Here is a 22614-nt window from a genome sequence, read left to right as displayed (position 1 = left end):
CTTCATTTTTTACTGGTGAATAGAATTCCATTGTATAGATACACTGACTTTATCTATGCATTCACCAGTTGATAGGTATTTGAGTTGTTTCCACCTTTTGGCTCTTGTAGACAGTGCTTCTGTGAACAATTTACATAGTGTTTGGATGGACATGTGTCTTCATTTCCCCTGGTTAGATACCTAGAGGTGAAATGGCTGGGTTTATGATAATCCTATAATTTCAGTTTCTCCACGTTCTCACCAACACTTATTATTATCTCTCTTATTGATTGTTGTCATTATAGTGGGCATAAAGTGGCATCTCGTTATGGTTTTGATTTGCATTTCATAGTGACTGGGTTTCCCCTGTGGCTCAGCTGGTAGAATCCACCTATAATGTGGGAGACCTGGGTTTGATCCCTGGGTTGGGAAGATTCCCTGGAGAAGAGAAAGGTTACCCACTCCAGTATTCTGGCCTGGAAAATTCCATGGAGTACAGTCCATAGGGTTGCAAAGAGCTGGACATGACTGAGTGACTTTCACTTCACTTACTTCATAGTAGCTAATGATGTTGAGTTCTTCATGCTCTTTGTTATTCAATTGCTAAGTTGTGTTCAACTCTTTTGCTACCCCACAGACTGCAGCTTATTGATCATTACTGTATCTTCTCCAGAGAAATGTCTATTTAAATCCTTTGCTCATTTCAGATTAGGCTGTCTTTTATTATTGATCTGTAAGAGTTCTTCTGGGTAAGACATTTATTAGATAGATGATTTGTAAGTTTTTTCTCCCATTTTCACTGTCCTGACTGTGTCTTTTGGAGGGCAGAGTGCTTAACTTTGATAGTGTCCAAGCAGTAGAATTTTTAAATTAGCTTTAAGATCATTGCTAACTTGCTGATACACTACATAGAATCTATTTGATTAAAATTCTTTAAATAGTAAGCAATATTATTTTTAAAATAAATAGTCTCTATAAGTGTAGTTATCACATGCAATTATCTACATCTCATATTCTTATTCATGTTAATTTCAATACTGTGATGCTAGAAAACATACACTAGTTATTGGTCCTAGCTAATTTCTAGACTGGAGTAGATGTAAGCAGATTCAGAAATGATGCAAACAAACCTACAGGTTCAAGAAAAGAAATCCAGCTGATTTAAGAGGCTTAGAGTACAAACACCATATTATTCCTCTGGTGCCTTTCACTGGAGGAGATGGAGTAGGCAGGAGGAGCTCATCTGTGCCGAGATTACTCTCTCAGTTGAAAGCTTTTGGATCCCTGATTAAGTAAAGTGATATACATTACCAGGGAGTCCTGAGAAGATGAAGTGTGAAGGATTCGCTAAGATAGACTATGATTAGAAGAGCAGTATGATGTTTGGGAAGGACAAGATGAGAACCAATATGAACTAAAAGACAAAGAACAGATGACTGAAGAAGTTGGGACACAGGCTGGAATTGCTGAAGGTGTCAGACACAAGAGCTAAATCCTGCAGGGATGCAGTTATGCTGCCAAAGATGGGGATCTCTGCCACACTTTTCACATGATGGCACAGGGCTTTACACTTAACGTTCTGAAGAATACAGCTATTGAGTGGCTTTAAAAGGATTCTGTCCTTCTACATTATTATAAATTAGATTGGAATCAGGCTAAGTCAGAATAATGTTGGACAAAATTTAATGTTTATTCATTCAACAAATAGTTAACTTGTGCTAGGCATCATGCTAGATCATGCTAGAAATTAAACCACTAGCACAAGCTGTGATTGAATCAACTCTGCCTTCATAGAGCTTACAGTCTGAAGAATGATAAATGAAAACTGGCCATTTAAAATCACAGCCATACCTTTCAGGATCGGGGAAATATGGAATCCTATAGAATAAAATACATTTAACCATTGAACAACACAGGCTTGAACTGCATGAGTCCATTTATATGCCAATTTTTTTTTCAATAGTAAATACTATAGTACTGCCCGAACTGCAGTTGGTTAACTCTGATGATGCAGAACTATGGATACAGAGGAACTGAGTGTATGTAAGGCCAACTATAAGTTATACTCAGATTTTCAGCTACAAAGAGGGTCAGCACCCCTGGTATCCTCATTGTATTAAGATCCATAACAGGGTTCATACAGGATCCATACAGGGTCAACTGTAATAAGATCCATAACTCAAACTCAGGGAAGATAATAGCAACTGTGCATGTGCATGGGTTTGCAAAGAGATCAGACTGAAAGAAGATCATATCCTTTAATAAGATTACACACCATATTTAAAAGTTTGATTTTTCTGAATTGTAAAATATATACTTTTCAAAAAGTAAATACTTTCTGAAAGCTTATTTCATTCTAAATGGAAAACTTTACCATGCTATTTAATGAGTCTTTTCTCTCTTCCCCAAGTCATCACGAATGATAGGACAAAATTTCTTTAATAAATGCCCTGTTTGTAAAGCTTACATTTGGTATCTTAATTCCCACAGTCCTTAATGTTGCTGTTAATGCTTAAAAATCCCTCATGCCACATTTGCAACAGAATTATTTTATTTGCTAATTTTTTCTTTGTTGAATAGTGTTATTCTTTTGATGGATATTGAGACTAAGTGATTTTCAAAAAATTTTTTAAAGTTACAACTCAAAATATCTGTGTTTCATCTTTTGTTTATACTGTTCACAACTCATTGCACATCAGAATCAGCTGAGGAGATTTTAAAAATCTGTGCCTGCAACCCAACTCTGACCAATGAAAGTGTGGTCTTATAGGAGGATCTGGGCAAGAGTGCCTTAGTTTTCCCCTTCCGATGTGCACCCAAGCTTAAGAAACACTGCTTTACACTACTGTTCTAGACTGGCTTTTACTTTATCAAAGTATAGATAGTGAGAAAATATATCCTTCAGTAACAATACTCTGCTATTAAGATGGACAGGGAGGCCTGGAGTGCTGCAGTGCATGGGATCACAAAGAGTCAGACACGACTGAGCAACCGAACTGAACTGAAGATTTTCTGTGGAGTGGGAGGAGGAGAGGGTATTCATAATCGAGTAGGTTAGCATTCATGTAAATTTTATAAAGATTTTACTTCTGCTCCTGTTAGGTCTATAAAACAATTAATTTGTATTCATCACGGATAGTACCAATTCATACATCAATGAATTTAGATTTACTGATTTTTTTTTAAACTGAAAGGAAATCTAGATGTTATTTAGGGTAAGAGACATTAATCTTTTCTACCTTAACAACTGTATTGTTGATTATAAAATTGATGGTGTTTATTAAGACTTAAACCTGGGATGGTAAAATGTTTTCCAATTGCACTATGTGGCAAACTGCCCCAACAATTATTGTAAATGCAAGAACAATAAACTGCATTGCCAAGGACACTAGTTGGTTAGATCCCATAAAAGAGACAATTAGTCTTGAGATGAAAATGGTAGTGATGAGTTGACAGTTATAGAAAAAAACAGAATATGCAATGTAATAACTTAAATATATCTGTGGATAATACTGATAGTTTAATGTGTTTGGAGTTTATAATATGTAAAATAATGTTTTATAAAGAAAGATCAAAACTGCATACATTCAGGTCTTCTTTTTTCCTTATTTGCTACACAAGTGAAGTAACCTACAAGATTACATTTACTGTCTTTCCAAATCATCAATGTAAAATGGTTTGCTTAATTTATATGTATATGGCATTGATTTTATGAAGAATATTTTCTTCTTACAGATATGAATTTACATAAACTTATTCAATATTACAATACTCATAATCTATTGTTGGGGTTCCCTGGTAGCTCAGCTGGTAAAGAATCTGCCTGCAATGCAGGAGCCGCTGTTCAGCTCTTGGGTCAGGAAGTTTCCCTGGAGAAGGGATAGCCTACCCACTCCAGTATTCTTGGGCTTCCCTGGTGGCTCAGGAGGTAAAAAATCTGCCTGCAATGTGGAAAACCCGGGTTCGATCCCTAGGTTGGGAAGATCCCCTGGAGGAGGGCATGGCAACCCACTCCAGTATTCTTGCTTAGAGAAGCCTGGAGGGCTACAGTCCGGGGGTTGCAAAGAGTTGGACATGGCTGAGTGATTAAGCACAGCACAGCAGAGTCAATTGTTAGGATAATTGGAACATTTTGAAAATAAAATCATGGTAGATACAATAACACAACTGTACGTTCACCAAGACAAAATTGCAACTCAGTCCTTCAGTAGAAAAGATGGATCTAAAAGATAGGATACAGAGATTTGGACAGCCAGAGGAAGCAGAAAGGGGACCCTAAAAGAGCTGATGCCAAAGATAAACTGCCAGTGATGTGTTTTCATCTGTACCTATGCTGTACTCCCTCCTTCTCTCAGAGACTTTGTGAGTAGTGATGGATCCTGAGGGAAATAAGCCCAAGACTGTATTGGAGACCTGAAAAGCATGAAAACCTAATGCAAACAGAAGGGGAGATCTTGAATTTCCTTAGAATATTTGCAATGGTTGCTTTGTTCAGCATGGAGCTCTCTCCCCCCAGATTTCTTCATGACTGACTCTCATCAAATCTTTGATCACTTGTCATCTTCTCAATGAAGTAGTCTTTATTTCTTATTCTTCTTGTTCTGCTCTGCTCTTTATATTCTCAATAGCATATATCATCTTTCAAGATAATTTGCTTAATATTCATGTTTATTGCCTATTAGTTTTCCTTCCATTAGAATGTAAGCTACATGAGGACAGGGATTGTCTTTTCTTTTTTTTTCCATTGATGTATCTCTAGTACTCAGAACAGTACCTGGCACATAGTAGGTGTTCAATAAATATTTGTTGAATGTATAAAGATCATTTATTCTAGTTACTAATCTTTTTTTACTCCCTTTTAATATGCAAGCTGAAAAGCAAAGTTAGAACTTTGCTAGTAACACTTTGATCATTTTTTTTTTCATCTGAACCAAGATCAATACCCTCTCAATCTTGGTATTATAGAAAAACTGTACTGGTGTGATTTCCATGTAGCCATCCAAGAGGATAAAGACTGAAATACCTGGACTAACATTTTTCATGAAATCAAAACATACACATTAGATTTTGACGGGAGAATTTGGGTGAAAAAACAACTATAGCAGTAAATTTTCCCTAAGTATCACCAGAATAGTACAATAAATCAGCCAGGAAATAGTGTAGAAATGCCTAAATAAAAAATAATTAGTAGCATAATATATATATATGTTTATTTACATTAAAGATGACCTATAGCAGAATTCAATTATTGATATTAAAAATGAGAAAAGATAAAATCTATGTTTTAAACATTCTATACACATAAAACAGTAATAAACAGTTATGAATGTAGAAAATCTATGCCCCTTCTTATGGACAGTGACCTAGTTCATGCTTTTCTCTCCATTTTTCTCTGATTTATTCTGCATGCACTTTCTGAATTGATATAGCTAAAATAATACTTTGTCCCTGAGCATAGGAACTAAATTCAAAATCCTTGGTCTAACAAGACTGTGCAGTTCTTTCTCAACATTGTTCTTCAAGTTTGACTCTCACGATTCTTTCCATTCCAGGCAGTCAAACTGACTAACAAAACCACCTACTTTTCTATCCACCTACTTATCTATTTGCTGCTGTGTCCACAAGTATATTTTATTCTGTATAAACAGTCTCTTAACTCTTCTATCTACCCATTTCAAGATCAAGTTCAATTTCTCTGTGATACTGTTTCTAATCAGGGCAGCCTGCAGTATATCATTTCTCTAATGCCTATGTTCATATCTCCTATGATCTCCTCTGTCTGTTTCATTCCATTTGGCACATATGGTGTTGATAGCTAACTTCTCGTGTTCATAAATATTATCTGTTAACCAAATTAATACTTGAAAATAGAAGCTAACTAGAAGAAAACAAGGGCTCCATAATTTCTTTATGATTAATTGGCTTAATGGAGCACAGGGAATTAGAAACCTTAATCACAAAATAACTTAAATCACAAAACAACTTTTCATCTTATATATTTCCTGAACTTGATCAAACAAATCCCTTGTTGCTTAAATTTCTTCTTATGTAAATGGAGCGGGCCTTATTGATTACAATGTATAAAAGTGTTCTAATGGGAGATAATTTTATATCACTTAAGAAATAATAGGAGAGACATTTAAAACATGCATTCATTAAGTTTATATAATTAGATATTTCTGAATAAAAGAACAGGCTAACATGTTAAAGTAGTAAAATATCATAAATTTAAAGCTGTTGATGGGCTACAGTCCATGAATAAGATGAGAGTCCCACTTGGTTTTGTAGACAGGTTCTAATAAATGTTATAGATGCTCAGATAAAAACTGAAAGAATGAAAGCAAATTGGTCCAAAATTACCATAAGTGGTCAAGAGATTCTCCAGAAATTGAAGAATAACACAGAAAAAAAAGACTCATAATCACACCAACATAAATTTGAGGGTTTTTGAAAAATTAATTTCCTCAGAGGATACAATTAGTCACAGACAAGTATATTCTGTTGTACTAAGAAAGAATACCCCTCCAGACTGCTCAATCAATAGCTAAGCTATCCCCCAGAATTCTTCAATTTAGTCTCACAAATGTCATTTTCAATAGGAACCCATCCACACTTGCATACTGAAAGTTAATTGGACAACAAATGTAAATAATAAAACTTTAATTTTCAGCATTTCATTAAAACATTTCTTATGAGATAATGAAATATAACTACTTACATATACCATGCATTACCTACTTCAATAATACATTTATACTTTGGATGGAAACTTCATGTTTAATACAGTAAAGCTCTTTAGAATATTAGGAAAATTATAGTAAGACTTAGGAAAACTATGAGATGACAGTTGAGGATAGTGATGTCAGAGATTATTAATATATCATTATACATGGGGTTTATTATTATTTTGCCATATAAAATATGTAATTATTTATGCTAATTTCCTAAAAATATGTTTCCTAATTCTTATATCATAAAGAGAAAAATACTATAATTAAAAATTGAAAGCATTATAATATAGTGATAACTACTATTTCCATCTGAGTTTGTTGTTTTCACAAAAAATTTTAAATGTACTTTATATTGTGCAAAAATCAGTAATTAGCTACACATCAGAAAGTTACCATTGCTTATGGTTTTCAATGATAAATGCTTTTACCTACAAGAATCAATGCAACTGGACTATTATATAGCATACAAGATTATGGGATATCTTCATATTATTCCTATAACTTTTCTTTAAGTGTAAAATATATAAAGTAATTGTTTAAAGTACTCAACAGAATGTAGCAGGTTCATTATTCTATCTTTAGGTAGGTTTTAAGGTTAACCATTTACATACACTGCATTATTTCTCTTTAATTGTTTTTGTTTTTATGGTTTCATATAAACAAAGACGGAGAATCTGCAGTCTCAAGACAGGGAGGACACGGTTTAAGTGTTTAGGTTTAGGTACCCAGGAGGAATCTGGTAGAGGCAAAAGGCCCATTCAAAATAAGTCATTCAGGTAAAGAAAAGGAGACAGAACAACAGCCAGATCGGAATCCACAGGTGTCAGAATCAGTGAGGGCAGCAAGCAGCAGCAGTAGAACTAACATGAATAATCAGTATTGGCCATGGTCCTGGCAAAAAGAAAGAATGAATGACTCAGTTCTGATCAGTGGACATACAGTATCTGTTTTTGGTCTTCTGTTACTCAACCTGTTGGATTTTTCTATTTTCCCACTAGTCTGGATTGTGGCATGTGTGTGTGTGTGTTTTAAGTTGCTTCCATCATGTCTGTTTTTGCAACCCTTTTGGTCTGAAGGAAGCCAAAAGCTGACCAATGGATATTTATTTGGGATATTAAGATTACATGACATTATAGAATAGTAGCATTGTAGTGACTCAGTGGGCTTCCTCAATGACTCAGCGGGTAAAGAATCTGCCTGCATTGCAGGAGGCATGGGACACAGGTTTGATCCCTGGGTGGAGAAGATCGCTTAGAGGAAGGAGGGCATAGCAACCCACTCCAGCGATCGTGCCTGGAGAATCCCATAAACTGAGGGTCCAGGCAGACTACAGTCTAAAGTGTCCCAAAGAAAATGAGTCAGCTCTTTAGAAGACAAGAAAGGGAAGACTGAATGATCCTTTAGTATCTGATGCTGCCTAAGAAATAATAAGTCACTTCAGTCGTGTCCGACTTTGTGCTACCCCATAGATGGCAGCCCACCAGGCTCCCCCATCCCTGGGATTCTCCAGGCAAGAATACTGGAGTGGGTTGCCATTTCCTTCTCCAATGCTAGAAAGTAAAAAGTGAAAGTGAAGTCGCTCAGTCGTGTCCAACTCTTAGCGACCCCATGGACCTCAGCCTACCAGGTTCCTCTGTCAGATTCTCCAGGCAAGAATACTGGAGTGGGGTGCCACTGAATATATTAACTTATTTTTCAATTTGATCTTTCTTTGATATCCTGGTTCCTGAAAGTAAATTTAGACTGACTACAAGATGTTAATATGGGTGATATGCTCAATTCTAAATTTAATTTTGAGTCAATTTAGGCAACAAATATGCAAATATTCAGGGATAAATTACCCTCTTATCTGTTGTTTTTATATGTAACTGTAGTTTTTGTATACTTTATTCTTTATTTTAAAAATAATGTTTATTTTTAATCAAATGCACAATCATCACTTCTGTGGCAATGGAATAGAATATGAGTGCAGGATTAATATGGGTTGGCAAAAGAGAAATCACATCATCATTTCTTATGTTGACAATTCTTATTTGCATGACTGGAATGATGTTTATGATTTTAAACAAAATATAGAATAAAGAAAGAGGGACTAGGATTGAAGGGGAAATGTAACTTTGGTTTTGGACATAAGGAAGTTAATTTTCCACCTGGGTATCCAGATGGAGATGACCAGAAGGCCCCTGAGTTTTAAAGATTGCGAAACCAATAAAACCACTCTTCATTAATGTTATAATAAGCATAATTCATTCCTTAATTATTCAGAATGAATACTTTAGGATTTTACCAGACTTTATGGTTATCAGCTTTAATCAATATTTTTCTTAGAGCTTTTCTACATGACAGTCACAGTGGGGAATAATGCTTAAACTAATATATCATCACTGACCTCAAGGACCTTGCAGTCCAATCGGGAAGATGGTACACACATAAAAGTTTCTGAAACTTTTGAAACTGCAGGGAAAGGCCACTGTTGTAAAGGTAGTATTGACAACACTGTGACTAAACATATGTAAAGGGGTATATGACAACAGTCTTCTTCCTTAAAATAAAGATATCTGATAAACAGTAAAGTTTCACTGAATGTTCATTTCTTTGCCTATAAGTTGCACCAGATGCAAACATGGCAAACATCAACGGTTTTATTTAAGGAGTTGTTTTATTTTGCATCATGGGAGTAGCTACTCTATGGGAAAGTGTTGCCAGAAATGCAGGTAGTTTTAAGGAAGCTTGTCAAAGCCATGAAAGGGCAAAAGCAAGTTGCCTAACATGAATAAATCGGCCATAGGAGTAGCCCTGAACTGCGTGAGTTTTATGATATTTGTAAATAAATGCCTTGAATATTTGTATAACTGCCATGGTCTCAAACTTAACTTGATTTACCAAAGTTAGCTTTGAATGAGGTATTATTACTAACACAAACAGTATAAAATACTGGAAAATTACTATCTTTGTGAAAAGTGAGAAGCTCCTATGTACATATATGTGTACTTCCCACCAAAAAAAAATGCATCAAGGATGACTTGCACGCAGGTGGGCACAATTACTTATTCTTTCTCCCATGTTAGAAGTTCAGCACAGATATTGAATGTATAGATAAATATGGAGGAAGCTCAAGAATTTCATGCTGAAGTGATTATTTTTATTCATTCATTTTATGTATATATTGACATGTTTAGAATTTTTGAAACCCAGGTGGTGTTAGTGGTAAAGAATCCTCCCGCCAATGCAGGAGACATGAGAGATGTACATTCGATCCTTGGCTCGGGAAGATCCCCTGGAGGAGGGCATGACAACCCACTCCAGTATTCTTGCCTGGAGAATCCCATGGACAGCGGAGCCTGAGGGGTTACAGTCCATAGAGTCACAAAGAGTCTGACATGACTGAAACGACTTAGCACACACATGTTTAATTTAATAAATGCATTATCAACTAGGTTGACTATACCAATACTCTGTACATATTAATTCCTTCAAACAATACCTTTTAGTTAAAATTGTGACACTCTTGGAGTGAGTAATGTGGAAACATATACACTGCCATATGTAAAACAGGTAACCAGTGGGAATTTGCTGTATGACTCAGGGAACTCAAACTGGAGCTCTGTGACAACCTAGAGGGGTGGAATGTGGTGGGAGCTAAGAGGGAAGTTCAAGATGGAGGGGACATACGTATACCTATAGCTGATTCATGTTGATGTATGGCAGAAACCAACACAACATTGTAAAGCAATTATCCTTCAATTAAAAATCATATATGGGAAAAAATGTAAACATGCATAGACACAGAATCAATAATTTTAACATATATTCAAATGACTTCTGTTTGTAGACACAGTACTAACCTTTCTACAAAATGATACTTAAATTTAATCATTGAAATTTAAGATAGCTTAAATTTCAGTTGGTCAGTATTATATTTGATTTTTATAAATCTATTCAAAATTTATTTTCAATGTACTCATAAAATTATATTATTGAATGAAATTGTATTAAAGATTAGATTTCTAGAAAATAGTAACAATTATTCAAAATTATTCATTATTTGTCTAAGAGACCTTCAACAAATCTAATACAGCTAACTTTATACATAGCATTGAGGAAGAAATGTAATGATCTTCTGAAGTACTTTTAATGTTGTAATTTAGTAAGATAAAGCCTATTCCCTGCTCTGACTTCAACAGGAGTTCAATAATCAGGACTCAAAGGTAAAGAAGGTAGGATTGGGAGCGCTTCTTAGCTGGCCTGCGAATCCATTCAGCTTTCCCCGATAACCGTGGTTCTGGCAGTGCACAGCCCTTATAACAGTGCTATCATTCACTGCTTGGTGGTGATCTTTCTCTTCTCTGAATTTTGCGTTGAAATACTACACACTAGCTTACTAGTTTAATAGTCAGGAACTCGAGGGGAGATCTAAGTTTATTGAGCTTATTTGACATAGCAAATAGAAATCAGTCACATAAACAGTGTAATTCTAACTTTAAGTATAAGGATAGGAATGCCAACATTTATTTCAATTGAGAATCAGCATTAAAAAGGACAAGATTAAAGACATAGAACAACAGGAATGGCTACATGAAAGATATAGAATTTCCTGATAGACTACTTTACTAAAGAATACAATCTCTCCAGGAGATGTTGAAGAAGAGAATATTATAAGCATTTGGTTTAGGTGGTTTTCAGAGTAATTTTGTCTGAAAGCAAAGGATAGAATTAGATGGCCTCTCCTACGATACAATTCAAGGAAGACTGTTCAGATCAAGTGCATTGGGAAAAACAATTATAATTTCATTTACACTAAAACACAATAGTCTTATATACATACTCAAGATTACATCTGAGGATCTTATTTTTTTTTTTTTCTGCTTGTGCCTGAATGTAATTTTAAAATTTGGTGAGATTTTTCTATTGGTAAAATACTCAGGATATTTAAGTAGTAATAATATATTATTTTAAGATTAATCACCAGGAGGAGACGTATTAAAATGAAAAAATACTGCTTTATTTCCTATATGGTTTATGAAGCTGAAAGTTACCCAAGCAGTTCTATGTAATTTGTAATTGTGTGAAGACATCTATAATAATTTTTAAAAGTGAAAACCAGTTTGGGGTTTTTCTTATAATTTCATCATCAATAGGATAGCTTTGTATCATGGTTTAATTCTGTAAAATAAGCGGAGTTCCATCAGTGTTAAATGGGCTATAAAATCTGTTTCACATAATTAGTAAAAGCATCTACAGTTTGGCATGCTTTATAGATTTAAACCTTGGGGGTATTTTGATCTTTTTTACTTCACAAATTTCAAAAGGGGTGAATGAAATTCAAATCCACAGCTGCACACAGGACAAATCATTGTCTTAGGATGTTTGAATCCCATTTCTAGTTGTAATTTGAATAGCACTGGTATACAACACAGACAGACAGTTTTCAGAGTAACTATAAGTGGTGGGAACAATGAAATTTCCTAGGACAGGTTTTTTTAATGAACAGTTGGTCTCTGTTACAGTGCTGTGTAACAGTCCAGTGTGGCAATTTATTTCTATTTGTCATAAAATCTTTAAACAGCAGGATGGTCTGATTAAGGTTTCAAAACCAGTTATTATTTATACGAGAGTGAAAGTGTTAGTTGCTCAGTCATGTCTGACTCTTTGTGACCCCATAAACCATAGCCTTTCAGACCCCTCCATTCATGGAATTCTCCAGGGAAGAATACTGGAGTGGGTGGCCATGTCCTCCTCCACGGGATCTTCCCAACCCAGGGATTGAACCTGAGTTTCGCAATTGCAGGCAGGCTGTTAACTGTCTGAGCCACCAGGGAAGCCCAGAAGGTTTCCACTGCTTTCCCACTGGGGAATCGAACCCTGGTCTCCAGAGTGACAGGTGGGGATACTCACCACTATACTAACAGGAAATTGCAGTATTATTTATATAATAGACAACAATACTACCGTGCCAGTTACCCAAGAAAAGTTATTAGAGAAGCAGAATAAAAACATCAAAAGATTTGAGAGTTATGTCCTGAGGACCCTTTTCTTTTTATACAGTGGTGGGGTACAGAAAATGCGTTAAAAGCAGAGGAATGATTAAAATTCAAAGGGGCATAATATATCTTCTTAAAGGAAAAAATTATATCAAATTAAATTTCACTCTCTATTCATGTATTTATACAGAGATGATAAGATGAAACTGTGTATAGCCAACTCAGTTTTTAGTCCAAAAGAACCATCTTAAGAACTACCTTAAGGAAAACACATGTTGTATTTTTTTAAAAAATATACCTAGTTTCTGACTGATGTTCCAAAAATTTTTGTAGCCCTGAAGTTTCTGGAATTTGAGAATCATTCTTCCCCCCATAGTAGCAATGTTATAAAATATTGGTTTCCCTAGTTAGTGCCCCCAAACTTACTGAAAAATCTATAATTCTAAAACATGTGTGTGTGTTAGTCACTCTGTCGTGCCTGACTCTTTGTGACCCCATGAACTGTAGCCCACCAGGCTGCTCTGTCGGTGAGGTTCTCCTGGCAAGATTACTGGAATGGGTAGCCATTTCCTTCTCCAGGGGAACTTTCCCACCGAGGGACTGAACCTGAGTCTCCTGCATTGCAGGGAGATTCTTTACCAACTGAGCTACAAAACTATGGATTTGCACTAACCTGGGTCTAGGTAGCAGAAATGATATTGAGGGAAAAATCAGTTCTCCATTAATTTTGGTCATAGGACTAGCCATATACAAGATTTTAAAATATGGAATATATCACCAATGCCATTTTGAGTATCTACAAAGTGTCAGCAACTGGGATAAATGTTTATATATGTTAGCTAATGAATATCTCATAGCAACTCTGCCAAGTACAAATTATATCCCTATTTTACATCTAAATAAAATGGATACAAAGTGTAATTTATCCAAGTTCATACAGCTACTAATTAGCAAGAATGAAAGCCCAAATATGCCCTACTTTACTGCTTACACTGTTTCCAATATGCCTTATTGTTTTTGGAATCCTCCTTCCCTCCCAAATATAAACACATACTCCAGATCTCCTGGGCCCTCCTGCTTCTGTACAGCTCTTACGACAACTCTGTACTCAAATCTGCCTTGTAGCCCATAGTGCTCTCTGCTCTAAAATTATCCATTTCCGTTGTCTCAATCCAAACTCGAAGCCCATTTGTGCAGTTGACTTTAATTGGGTATAAGGTAGGTATAGTCCCTTCCATCCTGGAGGTGTCTGCATTTAAGAAGAGGAGTTTTGTGTGTGTGTATTGTGTAAATGTGTGCATACGCATATAAACACACATATACCCTATATCTGTATGATCTTTTAAGTCTGACAACATAGTGGGCAATCAGGCCCACTTCAGGTGTCTGCCCTTGAGGTAACTTCCCTTACACTATTCCTGTTGGCCTGTTGGGGTGAAACCTTGGAACAAGGACAGGAGTCACAGTCAGCAGAACTGGAAGAAGGTGAAAAACTTGTGTCCCACTTCACAATCATCTTTTGCCTGGAGCTTTATTGGCTCCATGTCCTTGGCCCCCGCTCCATTTTTACAGGCTGCAGATGGGCTTCAGGTGGGAAATCAGGCTCGTAGAGATCCCAGAGGACCCATTTGAGGCCTGGCATCTATAGTGATTCCCTTCAGCTAGGGCTTGAGAGAAACTCTTGAGTGATGAGACCCTCTTCTTCTCTCAGAAAAGGTTCAAAACTACTCTAGGGAAAGTCAAGGCTTATAGGAGTATGGATTTCCCACAAGACCAGGAAGCCACAAAGCCCTGGTAGATCTCCAAGGAAACTCTAAGCTAGTTGGCTCCTTGTTGTCAACCACCCGGCAGTTTCCAAACAGTCCTCTTGACGGGTCCTGTGCAGCTGTGTTTTATGTTTCCATGTGGCCTTGCCAGAGGTCCCTCCCTTAAACAGACCAGGCTTCCACAATTAGTTAGGACTCAAAACAGGTTAGTTATGGAATATATTAAGTCCTAAAGGCTTCATGGGGCTATTTACACTTCTCTGGACTATTTCCAGCACTCCAGATTATACTGTAAGCATAAATTAAGGAAGTCTCACAATGCTATAGCTCTGACTGGAACAGGCAATGTGAGCATATATTAGGCACCATTTTCCAATGTTTTTCTTGGCCTCATTTTAACAATTTACCACCCTGAAAGATAAACTCTCTGTAATCTTCAAGTCATACTTTAGAAAGCCTCTCTCTCATTCCCATTCTTGAATGTGCCTGTTTCTATTATTCCTCAGGTACAGAAACTGAAGAGTAATCTTTTTTTTTCCTTTGGCATTGAAATCTTTCAGGAATTTATTTGCATTCACCTGGCCAAGTTATAAATACCATCCAACACCTATATCATGCCATTTCATTACTTAAAATAATAAATTGGTTTCACTTAATAAAATACAAGACCATATGAAGTCAGTCTGTGTACCCAACAGTTGGGAACATTTAGCAGCTGTTGGTAGGGAAAAGGATATGCTGAAAAGGTCAGTCCCCTGGCCAGTACTCAAGATCAGTTATTGATCACAGATTTGAGAAAACTCAAAATGTAACGTAAGTGGTTCTTATTTTTCATCTGTGGCTTCCCTTGTTTACCTGAAGAATCTGAGCTTGGCTTTAATGTTCTCTCCCCTCACCCCCTCCGCTCTCAGCCCTCACTTTCCTTGGGGCCTCTGGTCTTCACTGAGTCATGTTTCCAACCTTGTGCCTAACAACACAGTACCTGACACACAGGCCCTTAATAAACACTTATGGAATAAAACCCTAACAAGAAGACTATGATGTCAGAAGAAATAACACAAGTCCAAGAACCAAGAAATTAGCTGAACACAGTTTGATAATAATGATGGCAATTATATTTGAGTTTTGATGGCTATATATGTGCCCAACACTTTACTAGAAGCTTTAAAAATATAATCTCATTTTATGTTAACTTAATCATCACAAGACTGGACAAGCACCATTGCCCCTATTTTACATATAAATAAATAGCAGCTTAGAGAAGTAAAATAATATGTCCGTAGCCACATAGTTATTAAGTGAATATCAACTGGGATAAATATGCATTGTGAATATTATAAATATTTATTATGTATTATGAATATTATAAATATGAATATGAACTGGGATAAATAATATCTGTTCAATGCCACAGTCAAGCCTTTTTTAACCCTTTTGATCTAGTCCTTAATTTTTTAATTTATTAAGCATGAAAATTTTAATAGTCATTAAGATCTTTTCCAACTGTAAGATGTTCCATATATCAGCTAACACACATCTTAAGAAAACTGACAATTCAGTGGGTTTCCCTTGTTGATTAAAATCCTGAAAAAAAAACAAAGAAAATTGCTCTCCAAAACAGAAATTTCAGAAACTCTGAAAAGAAAGAAAAGAGAAACTTTTGGATAGTTTGGGCCTCTCTAGGGTTTTTCAGATCCACCTAAAGCTAGAGTTGGCTTTGGCTTTTTACAGGAGTTATTATTTTCTGATAACTTACTATGTGCCATACACTAGGCCAAAACTTTGTATGTATTACTTTATGGAAATCTCTAGCAATCTCTATGAGATTGTACCATTGTTGTTCACAATTAACAGAAGGGATATTGAGTTTAACTTGCAGAAGGTCACACAGCTAGCATGTGGTGCAGCTTAGACTCAAACCCAGATATGTTTATCTCTGAAACCCAAACTTTAACTTTGAAGGTATATTGCTTCTGCATGTTATTTTTAGTTTATTTATCTAATATACCTAATATTACTTATGTCAATGTTATTTAATTCTTTTGGTCACTTATTTTGAAGTGATGTCCATGGGACGTAGATCAGCAGTCTGCTTAGTTTGTTTGCTAACACATACTTCAGTACTACATATGCGGTAACACTTATCAAGTATCTCATGATGCATGCCTTTCAGTGCAATTAAATACCTCTGGGTCACTCTCGGTCACATGCCTATGAGTTACAATTCTCTTTTCCTCCCCCACTAGATATTTCTTTCTATCCAAAGGGAATAGATTAATAAGATTGAAGAAAAACCATAAACAAAAAAATCAGACAACCACATCAATGTGGAGGTTTGCAAACTCTGACCTGAAAAAATCTTCCATAGAGAAAACATCATGCCTAGGGTGACTGACATAACAGAAATCCTACCTCACTAAATGTGTTCTCGCAGTTCATTCTGTACCTGTTTAGAAGGGATTCTTGACGCTTTTAGAAGATACACTCTCTGAGACTCTGATAGCAAATTAACTTTGGAATCGAGGAATTCACGTTAGTTGCTACTCTCTACATTAAGACAGACTTATTTTCAGTCTAACTCTGACTTATATTACATACTATTATTAATCTACCTTGCATATATGAAGTAAAAATTGACATATATTTCTCTTCAGCATTTATCTTCTCAAATAACTGACCACTAAATTAAATTACAAATTAAATTACAAAATTCTGTAACTTTTGAAGGGAGGAAGATATTTTAGAAGCTGTAACTTTTTTGATCAAATAAGTGTTAGTGAATTTTTGCTTTAGCCAAGTACACATTTCATAAAGGAACACTAATAAGATGTGCTATTTTTCCTTAACCAAATTCTTCACAATGAAATCCAACTGCAATATTCATTTAGAAATTCGATAATGCTCTCTTGTGTGAGTTTTAGGAATATTTGAAACCCCATTGCATATAAATTATATCATGGAAAAGCTGTATAAATATTCTATTATGGCACATGCTGTTCTAAGGATCTGTCAGGATTTCCTTTATACACTCCATTTTGAGTGGTATATAAATCAGATGTAAAAATTCATGTTGGACTGAAACTTAGCACAAAAGGCCTTCTCCAGAGGCAAATGCATTTTTTTTTCAAAATGTGGTTTGAATTATGTTGGTCATTTTTAAGTTATAGAAGTGCAGAAAATGTATTTGTGGTTTTGAAGGAGAGAGATTTTTTCCATTTTTATAACTCATTAGGAAACTTTACAGGCCTTTAGACCATTTTGTGGTTTAGTTCTTCTCAAGTTTTTCCCCAAAGCAATATTAAAACTTGAATGGTGTCCGCTATGAACCTAACAATTACTGTTCTGAATATAAATGTGGGTATGGATATATATCCAGTTACACATATCTTAGACTAGGAGAAGTTTCAATAATATCAAGACTGGGATAGATTAGGCCTAGCAGTTATCCATTTTTGTTCTTATTCTCAAGTTTGGTCTATCAAAGGAATCCTCTATCTTTACCATAGTTCAGCTTGTAATGCTTATAATTTTAAACTGCATTTCTAACTTGCAGAAAAATCCAGAGGTAAACATTCCTTCTTTTATGAGATCTTTGACAATACGGGTGTGCCTTTTTAAAATTTCGCTTTTCTCTAATATATAGACCAAGTTGCAGCCTGTACATTATTCACTGATGAGGATCTTATTTGTAAAGTATTTAATATGTGTATGTTTATATATACAAATTAGTTTATTAATAGTGTTGAACATATTTTGTCTACATAACTAACATGTTGCTGAGTTATCTCATAAACATAAATTATTTTAGCACACAGATTATGATTTTATTATTTCTCAATAGCATCAGTTAAAACCTAAGAAAGTTTATTTGGACTAAGAAAGACAGCATAACTCACAAAGTCAGGTAAACCAATCTTTAAATTACTTAAAAGAATAATGAAAACAGAAATATTTTCTATGATTGAATTGTTTCACTTACATTATATTTAGTTCATTAATGCATTAGAATAGCACATTTAGTGGTTATTATCAGATCATAGATCAAGGCATTAGAGCATGAGAGATTGAAAATTTTCCAATGTAATTCTTTATGTTTTTATTTAATTTTATTTAATTCCACTTAGAATCTGGATGTCTTGATTCCTAATACAGTTCCCTTTTTGTCATATTACACTATTTCTGGTGCAGTTACTAGAATCTTTGCGTCTAATGACAGTTAGGATGGACCATCCAGAAAATAATCAAGCTTTTGCCTGTGGCTGGTACAGCAATGTGATTTTCCTCTGGGACACTCTGAGGAGCAGAAGACATCCATCTCCTCCTGGATGTTTTATCTACTCACCTACCATCATGGAAATGAGCCAACTCTACAATAGAGAGAACTGAATATCTATTTATTTTTATTTTATTTTATTTTTTTATGTTAGGAGAGCAAGGTTACTAATGAAGGGTCATATCCCAAATCTCTAATCTATAAAGCTAATATCCTTATTTATACTTGGGTCATTTTTTTATTCTGCTCCATTTACTTTTACTAAATTATACTACTTTGTGTTCTATAATGTTACATTTGGTTATAATTATAAATTTTTATAGATAATTCACATACCACTCATATACTACTTTCTTTGAGCTTATCACTAAAGTCATCATAGCTCTTGAAATGTAACTAAATATGTGTCACTCCAGACATCCCTATACAACTAAACGTCATTGAAAAGTTTGAGGGGAAGTCTATGAATTTCTGAGCACTAGGTACATATTGAAACAGTTTTATGCTCATCAGAAATGTTTTTAAGTATAGCAAAAGTGTTTAAAATATTAAACATAAATATACTTTAAATGGCAAAATAAAGTTTTACGTGTTAAGAATCTAGATTCCATGGTTTGAATTTAAGCAATTTATAGCTCATTAGGTAGCAAATATACAGATTGCACTCCCCATGCTATCTGTTACATTATACCCATATTTTCCTTACATCTGGAGGAGAGATGACACAGTGCTATTATTCAAATATCACTGACCTTGTTAAAACCTAGCACCATTGCTTTAAACATAACAAGACTAAATTTTTAAACAGCATGGCTATTTCTTAGTAGTGAAATAAAGAATGACTTTTAAAAACTTTCAATTTATGAAAAGTAATGATGTAAGATATATCCTCACCTTGATTTTACCTTTAAGCAGCCTTTTATTTGTCTATTAGGAACGTCTTCCTGTAGTTTTTCAGGCTCCGGCTCTTGTTCTTTCTTTTGACAAACCAATACATAATTTGTGCCATTATTATTTGACCAAAATGTACCAACAGAAGTTTCATAACGTATACAAAACTCAACTTTACTGCCATCTTTTTGATAAGGAGGAACCAATGATATCTTAAAGGAGAACTGGTCAGTTTCACCATCACATGAATTTGGGATATAGTCTGCTAATATATCATAATATGACTGCCAGTCATCTAAGGACATTCTCACATATACTAACTTCTCAAAAGAAATATTCAAAACTCGAATAATGCCCTTCATACTTGTAGATCCAGGAGGATACTCGGTTGATTCCAGTATCGCTTTCTGTACTTGAAGTTGTTGCATAAGATCTTCTTTTGAAGAAGGCAAGCCAAATTGTGGGGATAAAACATATTCTTCTGTGTGGAAAACGTCCTTCCTTAAGTCAAAATCAGTTGAACCACTCGGTAATTCCCAGGAATCAAATTCTTTAACAGACACAAGATTGAATCCAAAGGTGTCAGCAAATGAAACTCTTCTTGCACCTGATGGTGGAGAGTCCAGGTAAATGTCTTCAGATGAATCAGAACCTCGTCTGCTAGGTTGTGGGGAGAATCCAGGTCTGAAGGTAGCTTTAACTTCTTCATCTTCAGAAAGAGAATCAGATAAACTAGGAACTTCTAAAAAGTTATCTTTGCTAATCTGACTAGGTTCTTCAGAAGGCTCCATTGGGCTCTCTGATATCAAATAAGGGAGAACTGTACAACTAGTAGAGGCTGATATTTGAGACACTGAGGCTTAAAATAAGTATAAGGTTACAGTTGACATTACAAAAAGGAGTCAGCTCTATAAATAGGTCCGATGGCGTGTAAACTATGCTTGCTTGCCTCCAAAGGCCTTTAATATGATAGCATCCACATTAACTCTCAGCAGCATGTTTCAGATTTAACTCTTAATTTTTAAAATTGAGTGTGTTTATGAGTTCTAAAGAGACATCTTAAATAATTTTCTTCTGTGTTTGAAAATCTGCAACTTTAAATAAAAATATTACTTTAACCTGTTGATATTAAAAATTGAACCATTTATTTTAAAAGAGAATAAAAATAGTATCACAATACTAAATATGTAGTTTGAGTTTGATCCATCCATTGAAGAAGGCAAAGGAAGGCAGGAGAGAATAAGAACATATATAGAACTGGAAAGATCCAGTATTTAATAATAATGATAGCCACCATTGATCATGGACTTACATATAATGTAACTCTAAATGGTTAAAGAAGATGCTGGGAGTTCTGAGGAAAGAAATAAGATTTAGATGGAGAAGGTATCATTTGAAAGAAATCATGAAAGGTAGATAAGACATAGACATGTAGGGTTAGAATGAGGTAGATTTTCCAGGTGGAAGAAATCATGTAAGTTAAGGTGTAAGACAAATAATTAGTAAAATCTATTATTTCAAACACTAGCAAGTTTCTTTTAATTAAGTCACAGAAAAATATAAACAAGTAATATGTTAATGACTTGAAATATAAGTAGACAATGATAAACCTGGAATAAAATATTTATATAGAATAAAATGTTTGGCAAAATGCCATTTTATGCTCACAAAGCAGAAGTTAATACCATGACATGTTGGGTTCTATGTGAATTTTAGAGTGTGAGCAACCTGTTTAGACTCTCATATTTTTGTATTAACGTAAAATCTATTTTGTAGGTCACAATTGGGAAATACCTATAAAAATGTAAACATACATATGCTTTGACCTAGAAAATGCTCCAGCTGCAAGTTTGCCCTATCAGTAAGGGATAAGTCTGCAAAGATGAATGTAAATATATGTTCATAATAGGACTGATTATTTTAGAAGCTATCTAAATATCCATCAACAATGTTACACCCATTCAATAGAATATTTTACAGTCGTTAAAAGGATAAAGTACCAATTTATGTGTTGATGTGGAAAGACAACCAAAATAACTTCTAAGTGAAGAAAAGAAAGCATACGCAGATATGTACATAGAAAATTCCTGGAAATACACAAAAGAAACTACTGTAGCAGTAATCTCTAACCACAAAGGTTGAAGATTTTAAGTGAAAAGGACTCATTCATTTCACTTTATGGTCTCTGTACTATTTTAAATATTAGCCTTGACCAAGGTTTTCTTTCAATGTATTTTCAACTCAAATAAATTGTGAGAGGTGATTATTTTTTAAGAGAACTCAATAGCATACTTTCTTAAATTTAAGCTTTATAAATAATTATAGCTTACCGAATAACTTGAATTGTGTACAATAATGAATTAAGGAATTATTTTGCAAGATTAAAAATAAGTATTATTTATCTCGAATAAGGAAATGAAAACTACTTTAGGCTTTATCACATAGCTAGAATGGATGATGACCACATGGATTGTTCAAGAATGGAGAATTGTTGTGGAAATGATATAATAATGTACTGAAGTAGTTTAACTATTCAGGGATGATAAGCAGAGACATGGTGATAAAGACCCCTGGGTTTGTACTCTGGCTGTGATACTTACTAGCTGGGTAACCTTCAGAACATTGCTTAAATTTTCTTACCCTAAGTTTCTCTGATTGCTAAAATGTAATGTTAACAATTAAATGAGATGCTTACTAAATAAATATTTATTTAATATATTACTAAATAAATAGCTATATGTATGTTTGTGAAAGGTTGATTTCTGAGATACACCAATAGTTAGATCAGCTAGTTAGGTGGATAGGATAGATAGAAATAGATTGTACAGAATCTACATATATAATAATAAGTAATGGTTTGTAATTTGCTTCATTTTTGTCTTTTTCAAAGGCTATATTATAGAACACTTAGCTTTAGAAGACATAAAGTAGCTCTGCATTAGGAAATGGTCCTGTTTTTTGAGTTAAAATCTCCTTTTCTTAATTTATCTTTC

The 22614-nt window shown here is 34.7% G+C and overlaps 1 protein-coding gene across 2 annotated transcripts in view; it reads right to left on the bottom strand.

Annotated features, from left to right (window-relative positions):
* Window positions 1-20412, bottom strand: part of PPP1R3A (protein phosphatase 1 regulatory subunit 3A) — a 39937-nt gene extending 19525 nt beyond the window's left edge. Inside the window, exons 1-2 of one of the 2 annotated variants that reach the window (XM_052638647.1) lie at window positions 19986-20228; window positions 19625-19707 (exon numbers count right to left, since the gene is read on the bottom strand). In XM_052638647.1, the coding sequence (XP_052494607.1) occupies window positions 19625-19707; window positions 19986-20096 (194 nt within the window). In that variant the 5' untranslated portion in view covers window positions 20097-20228. Of the gene's footprint in view, window positions 1-19624 lie in introns of both variants that reach the window. The other variant, XM_052638646.1, reaches the window with a different exon arrangement.
* Between the last annotated feature and the right edge of the window lie 2202 nt (window positions 20413-22614).

The sequence above is a fragment of the Budorcas taxicolor genome, chromosome 4 (assembly GCF_023091745.1).
Source record: "Budorcas taxicolor isolate Tak-1 chromosome 4, Takin1.1, whole genome shotgun sequence".
Taxonomy (NCBI): Eukaryota; Metazoa; Chordata; class Mammalia; order Artiodactyla; family Bovidae; genus Budorcas; species Budorcas taxicolor.
The sequence above is the reverse complement of the archived record's forward strand: the minus strand, read 5'-3'. Positions and strand labels throughout refer to the sequence as shown.